We start from the raw sequence: 11,370 nt of genomic DNA on the forward strand, positions 1-11,370 counted from the left end.
CTCAAAAAACAAAAGCCTTTTGATGGCGCTAAAGCTCACTAATAAGTTATATTCAGTTTGTTTATACTGTACACAAACAGAAATGTTAAAGTGAGAATTTGTGGTTGTAAAGAGAGTTACATCCTTTAACTTTTTTCTGATTAACATTAATTTGTCTTCCTTTCTCACTGGACAGCTTTTTCAACTTTTGGCATGTAACTCCAAGTGAAACCACAAATTTTCACATTTCTGTTTGTGTGTGGATTAAAATAACGAGATACAGTGTGGTAACTAGTAAACTTTGGAAGTGTTTGTGGTTGTACTTTTGAGCTTTGGACAGATAAGTTGGGGTAAGCTAAGCTAATCGCCTCTAGCCTCAAGCTCATACATGTACACACACAGACATCAGAGTAGTATTAATCATCTAACTCCTGGCAAGTAAACAAGCATTTTCCAAAGCTGACAAATTATTCCTTTTAAAATATTTTCAAAATTGCCACCTCTGAGCCTCAATCAAACTTGAGGAAAAGTGCAAAGATCAGTGAAAGTTCCAGTTAATCATCTTGTCACACCCCAGATCTATTTTGTGACCCATTGGGAACACAAAACTATGGTTGGGAACCGACACTTTAACACATGCCAAAGTTATTCTCATTAAGAAACAAATTCTACTTCTACCTCACTGACGGTAGAGACTGGCTCCAGTGCTGCCTGAACAACACTAAACTGCAGTGCAGCTTGTGGCCGGTGGAATCTTGGCAGTGTGAAGCCGACTGTCTCAGACTCTTGGCTCTTTGCAGCAGCATGTGTCCCTGTTCACCCCTGTGAGTCCTGGCTGCCTGCGAGACCTTCTCCTCCCACACTGAGATGAACAAACGTTATCCACACTGACAAAAGTGTGACGCGGGCCAAATACCGAGGGAATAGAAAAGTGTGTTGGTAACGAAGTGTCAGCTGCTTTTTACGTCTACATTAGTGGCTGTCAGAGTGGGGTTTGACCCTTTTTTGAGGGGCCTCTGTGGTGCTCTAAATTAGCTGAATTCCTTTGTTTTTTATTAAATTTGCCACCAGATAAGCTTGTAGGGATCAGTTGTGTTATTTGGTTAGAAGCTGTGTGGTTTAATGCAGATGTGTAGACTTGTAAGCCCTTAAGTCCCCCTCCACTCAAAAAATGTGTTTTGTTTATTGTTATTTCATTTGAACGTTTGACCTTCACCGTGCAGAAGGATGTTTGTGCAGAGTTTGACACTAGAAAGGCTGTTTTCACATTCATCAGCTGAAAGTTTTGTCTTCGCTCATCTGGGAATGTCTGGACATACGAGCATGGATTTGTGATATCAGAACTCACAAAAGTGTGATGTGGAAACCTCCAGTGCACAAAAACCTAAAATGAAGTGAAGTAAGAGACAGTTAAACTTTTAAGGTGAAAAATATTTGCACATTCATAGATTATGGACTGAGGCATATATGATATGATTTAAAATATTTTAACAAGGTAAAAACCATACTGCCACAGATGTGATTTATTATTCCTAACAGAATCTCTAAAAAACATACCTAGAGAGGAAATTTCTTTTTGATTCTCATTTTCTGAGGTTTATTATGTCACTTGGTTTCTGAGGAGTTACGTGAACTTATTCTAGTACATTAATTGATTGATAAATTGAGCTTGAGTTTCATTATTGACCTTGGAAATAGTAGTTTCACAAAAGAAACAGGAAAAGTAAGTGGACCGCGTGCTCAGATTTTGATGTCAAACTAGTTTAAGTTGTTTTGTTTTTTTTTGGAAAAGGTGAATCACTCCTGTGACCTGCATTATGTTGAATATATCTGTCAGTGTGGTTGGTGAATTAAGACTGGTGTAGAAGTACTGTGTTGTAAATTACCTTATTGTTTTGAATACAAACTCACCTGTCACCAAGTTTAACAGTCCAAACCAGTGACAGACTTGGCACTGAACATGATGATAGGCTGACTACACTATTGTTTTGCCACATGAAGGTTTGTAGTTTGCTTTTGACACATGCATTAAGTCCTGTCTGGTAAATCTATCAGGAATCCAATCATGCATTTTCACAGATTAATTTATTCCTTCTCATATTCCTCTCATACTTCTGTTGGTTCTGAAGTGAAAGGAATTTGCTTTCATTGAAATACTAAAATGAAAGCTCCCATAGCCCTATGCATCCAGGGGCCATGTGACAAGATGTCTGCTTGATTTCACTTTTTTCTTTTTAAGAAGTTGTTTTAATCAAAAATACAAGAGGCTTACTAGTCCCAGCTCCTGACTGTGAACAGAAAAAATGAGAACTCCCTGTTCCAGATTAAAGCTCGTTTAGCTCGAGGCAAACTGGCAGCACAATTTCACTCCTGCAGACTCGTATTTCCATGCTTACTTAATCTGCAGCCCGATAAGAGTGCTCTTGACTTTGGTTTCAGTTCGGAAAACCTTGAAATCCGAGCAACATGTTGTAAGTAGCATTGGCCTTGTCCCTCTGCAAGAAGCTCTGCCCGTGTCTTTAGCAGATGATGTTTATGTTCATTTGCCATGTCTTATCTGCTGCTCTCCAGGCCTCACAGAGCTCATTGTGTTTGTTGTGACATGCAAAGTGATCTGTTGGTTGCTGTGGCTGCCAACAATCTTTAACTATAGACAGTGAAGTATGGGCAGTGTGTTCCTCGTCACTGTGGCTCTTCAGAGTTACTGACTCATTCCATTCATGGCTAATGCCAAAGTTTTATGAATGTGTTTTTGTTTGGTGATGATACAGTTTATGTGGAAACACTCCACAAAGCATCTTCAGACTCGGCTTCAGTTCTCTGGTGTCAAACCAAACCAAAAGAGTAGCATTTTGTGTCATATTAGCTTTGTTGCTGCTCCCATCCCTCAGGTGAAGTTGTGTTCTTGCTTGTTACAGTAACATTTATTTTTTTCGGCATCTGTCAACTAAAAATAAAAGAACAGATGTTAAGTGTGAATTTGGGAGACTTTTTCTAGTGTTAACACCTTAAAATTGGCACTTCAGAGCACTGCCTGAATCTGACACCGCATATGTCATCTTGTATTAATAATGCATAAGAAATGCGTCAAAACACCCATCTAGCCTTGTACTTCACAAGCTGACTTATCATAAAACTCCAAAGGTTTTAAGAAAAGACCCCAGCATCAGCAAATTTGGCACTAATGTATTGTTGCAACTTCTAAAGTTTTATTTTTAATGCTGTTTTTCTCCCTTTTTTTTAATTTGCTTTTTGAGTTAATGTTTTTAATACATTTGTTTGTGATGTCAACACCCTCTAGGGTTTTTCCTTTTAAATGCTATAAATTCTATATATCAGTGTACTTCAAAGTATCGGCTTAAGTTGAAAACATGACACATATTTATGGTATTTTAATAATTTGTTTGGACACATAATTTATCTTTCACGGTTGTGGGTGTTTTTTAAGCTTTATTTATTTAGGGAGGTTTCACCGAGTGCAGTGCTCTCCTTTTACAGCATGGTCCTGCTCATACACAAAAGAGTTTTACAGATTTATATACACACACACCTGGAAACAGCCACAGTCGGATCTGTTGGCACAGTCTCAGCAGCTCAACTGGAGCAGTTGCGGGTTAAAAGCTCCACCAGCTTTATCTAATACTTTACTTTACTGAAGTAATAGACTTCAGCACAGCACAAACACAGAGAGTGGAGTTGGAGTCTGGCAATGTGATACTACCTTCAGTTTGACATTATTGCTTCTGTCTCATTTATCATCTGACCAACCTCTCACAGCTCACACTTCTGATGCACCAACACCCATAATTCACTTTTAATTCATAGAGATTGTCCTGGGACTACAAATGAAAGCTCAGACCTTTTTGATGTGGATCCAGACTGAGCCCAGGCGTGGTCATATTTTCAGAGCAAAGACTTTTTCTGTATCATTTATATTTTGACAATACAGAATCATTCAATGACCCATTGACTTGTCAGCACTGTCAGACCTACAGTATACTGAACGGCTATACAAATGTGTGCTTACTAGCAGCTACTTTACAAATAATTCAGATACTCTAGGCATTATAGTTTAAACCTTAACCCTGTCTTCAACTGACCTTGATAATGTCAGTATTATACTGGCATGCAGCCCACAACCACAGTCTGACTCCTCCATATGTATATCCAGTCGGTAAAATCCTCAAATGATTCTCAAAGCTGACCCCTTCCTGTCACTTCTATAATGACCAGGGAGCCTGAACTGGGCCACTGGACCAGGCCCCATTGGGCAGAGACAGGGATTACGAACTCTGTTCTCTTGTTTCCATCAGCCATGCCCAGTTCTCTTGTACACAGCCAGTTATTGTCATGGTAGCAGCGGCAGGCTGGGGACACTGGCTCCATTATTGTGACTCTGGTTTCTACGCAGTGGACACACAAGGGAGGATCTAGATACACAAAGGACTGTTTCACTCTGTTCTACCAAACTGAGTTGATTTGTACTGTGCTGCTGGTCTATTTACACCCCATTATTGTTGATGGTTAACCTGTCAGGAAGAAGGGAGTGATTTTACCTGCAATGTATCTGGTTTTATCTGGTTTGATAGTATACAAGCACTATTTATACACATAAGATTAAAACTGCAATAAAAAAGGAATACTGACTTATACCATAGGTCAAGTATCTATAGTATAACATATACACTGTATATTGTGTGAGTGGTGATACTAAGGATCCACTTTGTCGACACAAATGGAAACAGCGTTTTTGCACTTTTTAAATCCCAGCAATCAATTTGCGTCTTCCTCAGATTTTGCAAATTGAGTTTCTGTCGATCTTTGTCTTTACATTGTGCTCTCCAAAATGGTGGCTATTTAAGGTCATGTTACCTGTAAGGAGCAGTGTATTTCATGTATAGAATACATTTTTGTGGCCCACCAATAAAGATCTGTCCCCTTCCAAACAGAATTTTGTATTTATTTCCTCTTATTTCATTCTGATTGTAAAAATGAATTCCCTATTTTTGAATTATCTCCTGATTGCAGTGGTGTTTTGCAGTGGCCTCTCAAGTGTCTCAGAAATTGAAGTGTCACTCTAGTGCATGTCTCCAACCCAAGAGTCAACCACCACTAAAAAAAGTACCTGACCTGTGTGAATTTATTTATTTGTATTTCTTCACACAAAGAGAAATCATCAATTTATTATATATTTTTTCATTAGCATGAAAAGCCTTTATACTTTGGTGACAATGTATATAAACCACAACAACTTTATTAGGTGATTTATAGGTATTGTTGTTATCATTGTTATCAAGTATTGTGTTCTTAACTTGAAACCTCCAAAATCTTTGGTTCTACAACGTATGAGAAAGCATAATTACTGATTACTTTGCAGCTGTTCTTGCATAAAAATAAATTTTTATGTAAGGTTTAATTGCAATTAAATATATGGTTATAATGTGTTCAGTTGTAAGTAATATTCCTCTGGTCTCTTACTGTAGGTGGTGAAGATCCTAGAAAAGCATGATCCCCTGCGCAGCAACTCCACCCTGCCCTCCCTAAGTGTCATCAACCTCAGCGCTGGCTCTAGCGGCGGCCCTCGTTTCGGCCCCATCCCTGGAGACGAGGCGAGCGCAGTGCAGAACTATGTGGAACACATGCTCTTCCTGCTAATGGAGGAGGAGAGCGGTCAGGCCGGTGCCATGGGCCCCATCCTGGAGTTTGTGGTGATGGAGAACGTGATGGAGCGACTCTTCGTGTGGAGCCTCCGCAGGGAGTTCACAGACGACATGAAGCTGGAGCAGCTGAAGATGTATGAGATGCTGGTGGGCCAGGCGCACCAGCCTCTGCTGCATCACAAACCCATCCTGCGGCCGCTCATGATGCTGCTGTCGTCCTGTTCTGGCACCGCAGCACCACAAGTCGAAGCCGAGCTGGTGCTGCTGCTCAACCAGCTGTGCTGCGTTCTGGCAAAGGACCCTTCAATTCTGGAGCTGTTTTTCCACACCAGTGAGGATCAGGGAGCCACAAACTTCCTCATCTTCTCTCTGCTCATCCCTTTCATCCACAGGGAGGGCACAGTGGGCCAGCAAGCCAGAGATGCACTGCTGCTCATTATGTCGTTGTCCGCTGAGAATGAGCGAGTGGCCAAACACGTGGCAGAAAATACCTTCTTCTGTCCGGTCAGTCTCAAATGAGGGATTATTGTTCCTTGTTTCTCTTTCTCTTGCTCTCTTTTGCTTCTGTTTTTTGGTATCTGAGAATTTCCCCAGACTTTTATTTTCCTAACTAATTCAACCTTTTTGTATGAGGAGTTGTTCTCTCTTATTCTCTCACAGCGACTCTAAAATCCCAGACTTTTTCTATGACCCTGGGTGGGATAATCAGGCCAAAATATGCAAATTAATTCATGAAGCCACTTCAAGCAAGGTTAAAACATCTCTGGCACTGAATGTCACAAATGTCTGGCATTCAGAAGATTGTGGCACGGTTGCAAACTAATCCCATGTAAATAATGCCATTTATCCGCAGCTGCAGACATCGCAATGAAAAATAGCTTTTGATGCGATGCCAATTTAACTGCATTCTGAATTTAATTGGTTCCACTGGCGGGCTACAAGGATAATCCTATAGAGGATGTATACATCAGTGCAACACTAATGATGCACTCATCTTACAGTTAAATTAGACTGCAGTGCTACAGACTCTGTTGTTTGAAATCCTACCCTGTAAAAACTCCAGTCATATTGATAGTGACCATTTGTTATGTGGAAAGTCTGTTGACATTAATGTATTAATTAGTGACCTAATTACCATATCATGATGATTATGATGTGGAAGTTATGGGCAATAAAACTCTTTGCTGCTCAAATATTTATAGAGCTGACCTGTAGGAGACATAAATCCATATGCATGCTGTCTTTCTGTGTAAGGAGGAACAGGCGGGCTGATATGTAGGCTGCTGCAGTGCTCTGCTTACATCTGCATTACATTATCAAAAAATGCAAAAGAAATGATTTACAAAAGTATTTTGCATTGTAGTGAGCAGTAAAACACCGTTATAAATCTGTTGTGTGAAGCTGAAAGTAAAACCGACTGCCGAGATGGCGCGCATATATCATTTATGCCATACACTGCCTCACTAATGTTTAATGAGGCCCATAATATTCTCTCTGTAACTACTTTACGTCAGATTATTTTTCATTAGATTGTATATATCACATCATGCTAGGCACAGTGTGCTTTTTGACAGAACAGGTATAACATCTTACAGACCTAAATTGTTTTAGTGTAGTTTTGCTGTGGAGATTAGCGTTATAGAAAAATAGATAATAGTCTAATATAGTCGGGGGGGAAAAAAAGCTCTGCAGTTACAGTTAAATTTATAAAATGAAATGTTGAGCTAAATGCTAATCTCACCACGCTAACATGCTCACATATGACAGTGCTAACATGCTGATGTTTAGCAGGTATAATGTCCGCCATGTTCACCATCTAAGGTCAGTTAAGTTACTTTAAATCATCCTGTGGGGACCCAAATTGTACTGAATTTCATGGCATCATCTGTCTAATGGTTGTCAAGATATTTCACTCAAAACCTCTGAGGATTACCATAGTCATTACATTGTCTGTGAACCATGAATGTTTACGAAATTTTGTGCCTGTCTGTTTCGTAGATGTTGAAATATATTTTACAGGATTAGTGAAAATTTTAAGCTGACATTAAATAGTCTAATAGTCAATAATAAGACTGTAAGATCTTAATTTGTTGTTGACTCTGTCCCCTCAGGTTCTGGCCACAGGCCTGAGCGGCCTGTACTCATCACTGCCCACCAAGCTGGAGGTTCCCAGTGAGGAGTGGCACTGCCTTCACAGAGAGGACTGGCTCCAGATGCCGTCCCTCGTCCAGTTTCTCAACTCGTTGGAATTCTGCAATGCTGTTATTCAGGTGAAAACAGCGCTGCACACCAATGCTCTGTCACATGAAAAATTTATTCCCAAATGATAAATGGCTGCAGCCTTCTGCTTGACTGCACTCTTGACTGATATGTGCCTTAACATTGACTGTTCCCAGGTGGCCCACCCTGATATCAGACACCAGTTAGTTGGCTACATCTACAACGGATTCCTTGTGCCTGTCCTAGCACCAGCTCTCCATAAGGTTGGTACTTGTCTTCACCTCCATGCAATGCCTCATTTTAACAAGTATACAGTATATTCCAGTGGAAGTTGGTAATAAAGCATTGGTCATGTTCCTCAGTAATAAGGTTGAGCGAGTATTTGGCGAAAAACGAGTTTCTGGTACAAAAAATGTACTTTTTACAAATAGAATTATCACACGAGTAAAATGTCTGTAAAATAACTTAAAATTGTTTTGTTTGCCTTTAACTGCACAGAGCAGAGGAATTAGAGTATACAAATGAATACAGTAATAAATTAAACAGTGTACTATATACTCAAATTTGTACACAAATATCTGCAGAACATCCCAACATCTTGCTATGCACTGCAGAAACGGTCAACAGATTTTTCTCTGGCATAATGTTTGTGTTTGTTCTATAAGTTGACACCATACTCCTGTCCTCCCTTCCTCTTTGAAGCTCACCCTGGAGGAGGTGATGACCACCACCGCATACCTCGACCTCTTCCTGAGGAGTGTATCTGAGCCAGCCCTGCTGCAGACTTTCCTCTCCTTCATCCTCCTCCACCAACACGACAACGTCCAAATTTTAGATACCCTAGTCAGCCGCATCAACACCCCCTTCCAGGTACAGAAGCCTGAAGCCTGATCTACATGTCTTGTCTTGAAATCACACATTGCACTCAAACATGAGTCATGCTGTATTTAATAACTCCAGATAAACTACCCCAGAGGCACTTGGACCCATGGTGAAACTTTAAATGTCAGCACTGAAGCTTGCAGATTGTTGCCATGGTGATGCTCAGTTGCAGGGATATATCCTGTTAGTGAAGCACCGCATATGAGCATTTTAAAACAGCCCTATATGCTGGAACATCTTGTTCAAATGTTTAGGAACTAAATCATTAAGATGAATAAGTAATGCACTCTTTACATTGCTGTTTGACTGTGTAAACGGCTCAGGGAGTTCCCTCCTCCAGTGTTTGCCAACAGTCAACTTTGACACACCTGCAACTCAGTGAAAAATAAGAAACATGTTTGCTTTTCAAATTTTTGACATTTAGCCAAATTAAACATTGACTAACATGCAAATATTCCACATTTCAACCATTTTATTTTCCTTGCTTTTATCATTGATGTTTAATGGCTTCAGGAATTGGCACTTCTTAGGTAGTTGTGCTCTTGATGCTGTCAGGTTTTAGTGCCTTTGACTGAAGGAAAACCTTCTTTAGGCTAATCAGAGCAAAAGTGACTTTTACTTAGGATAAACTCTGCTGATTAGCTCTATTTTACACTCATTTCTGGCCATGCTAAATGGCTCTGTGGACGGTAATGTCCGTCTGTCAATCACCTTGTCAGACTACCACTTCGGTCCACAGTGTCGGAGCTAGAACAAATATCCAAGGGCGAGCACTAAATTACTGGCATGTGGCAACATAATCGTGCACAATGAAAGTGTCACAATTCAGTGGTACTCTAAAAGTCACAAATATAGTGAATTCTTGTCACTTTATTTCCTAATAATCTGAAAACACAAGGAAAAATCACTTAGGTGTAAATAAATGCAAGGACACACACATTTTATATTAACAGAAATGCATCCAAATGACAGAAAGCTGCATCCACACACAGTACAGGCTGGAGTACAGAGTACTCCAGCCAGTTCCTTCTCTGGTACCAGGCAGCAAGAAAACATCTCTTCTTACTCTCAAACAGGCTGATGGAGGAGTTGTGGAGACTGACCTCTTTAGGCCCATCTTCTCCAAATCATCTATCCTCTGTAGCATTAAGAAGAAGGCTAGTAGTAGCCAGTGGTGCTCCAACAAAACATAACTTATTGCTGTTGAGCCTTCAACCACTTTGTCAAATCTACGGCTGCGTATGCGAGGACAATATTCAGTTATCTTGGCTAACTCAAACTAACCTACACATGATGACAGATTTTTAGTTTTCAAAAATTCCTGCTCAACTTGTAAAACGTTATGTTACACAATTCTAGCCTTGCAATGAAAATGTTTTTATGCTATTTACTGGGCACAGTGATTGAATTCCAGACTGAAATATATCAGCAGTAGCATCAAAAGCAGCCATCCTCAGTCTCATTGTGTTTTTCTGTTCAACTCTCCAGTTAGGCACTGTGTCACTGGCACTTTTCCGCACTCTCATTGGCTTATACTGTGAAGATGTGATGCTGCAGCTCATATTGAGGTGAGTGGCACACATGCAGACTTATCCCAGTTATGAAGCATGGTACAGCTAATTGGTTTACGACATGATGAGCTTTTACTCTCTACCTCCCACCATGCAGACTTGTGTTACCATCTGTCGGTTCCCCCTCCTACGACCACCCGTTGGTTTCCTTAACAGGATCTGTTCCCATCTGCCTCCCCAGGTACCTGATCCCCTGTAATCACATGATGTTGAGTCAGAGACGTGTGGTGAGGGAGAGGGACTGCTACTCTGTGTCAGCAGCCAAGATCCTGGCATTAACGCCGTCCTGCTGCTCTCCAGATCACAGCCCCCCGCCCCTGCGACAGCTAGACTCCATCCTTTTTTCCAAGGGTGCAGAGACTCCCAGCAACCCCAGGGCCACAGGTAGGGGGGACAAGACATTAAAGGAACATTTTTCTGGTTTAAAACAGCTTGGATCTTATTTTTACAGTTTAGATATCATTTCAATGGGTTATGACAGCACTGTATTTGCCAAATTTGCTTAGATCTGGGAACAGGGAGACATTTCTATAATGAAGTCCAATGAGACAAGCACAGGGACAATCATACAGGTTGTTTAAAAGCCAGATTATCCAAACTGCTTTATTTGGAGGTAAAACAGACATTTTTCACAACCAAAATGTTGGTAACAATCCCGCATTGCCCAGGAAAACTGCTCACACAACTACTTAAACCAGGAAGTTGATCTTTAAACTGTGATGAAGGATTACAACCAACCTTTGTCTTCTCTTCCAAATAGGTTTGGCTAGCCTGTGTGTTCGTTTACAACCTGTCTAATTGTCTAATTGTGTTTCCTGCCCTGACGTCAGCAGTTATCTAGCAGTTACAGATGAGAATGATTGTTGATGATCGTAGCAGAAATCCGTAGGCAAGCAGGCTGACGTAGTGATTTGGACAAATGCACTTCAGCTCTGTGTCAGTAGGTATTCACACCTCTGAGGTGTCTTTGTGTATGGGACTGAGCCCCCGCCCCACCAGCTACATTAGACAGGAAAGCTAGTTTTAATCATGCTCTTTGACACTACTGAATACTTTTA

The 11,370-nt window shown here is 40.6% G+C and overlaps 1 protein-coding gene across 1 annotated transcript in view; it reads left to right on the forward strand.

Moving 5' to 3' along the window:
* Positions 1-11,370, forward strand: part of fam160a1a (family with sequence similarity 160 member A1a) — a gene marked incomplete at its 5' end in the record, with an annotated part of 31,968 nt that overhangs the window by 15,414 nt on the left and 5,184 nt on the right. The window contains 6 exon segments of the mRNA XM_035659540.1: positions 5,463-6,143; positions 7,751-7,909; positions 8,036-8,122; positions 8,562-8,729; positions 10,230-10,309; positions 10,494-10,696. Of these exon segments, the coding sequence (XP_035515433.1) occupies positions 5,463-6,143; positions 7,751-7,909; positions 8,036-8,122; positions 8,562-8,729; positions 10,230-10,309; positions 10,494-10,696 (1,378 nt within the window).

The sequence above is a fragment of the Morone saxatilis genome, unplaced genomic scaffold (assembly GCF_004916995.1).
Source record: "Morone saxatilis isolate NCDOM2014 unplaced genomic scaffold, NCSU_SB_2.0 Contig17, whole genome shotgun sequence".
NCBI classification, from domain to species: Eukaryota; Metazoa; Chordata; class Actinopteri; family Moronidae; genus Morone; species Morone saxatilis.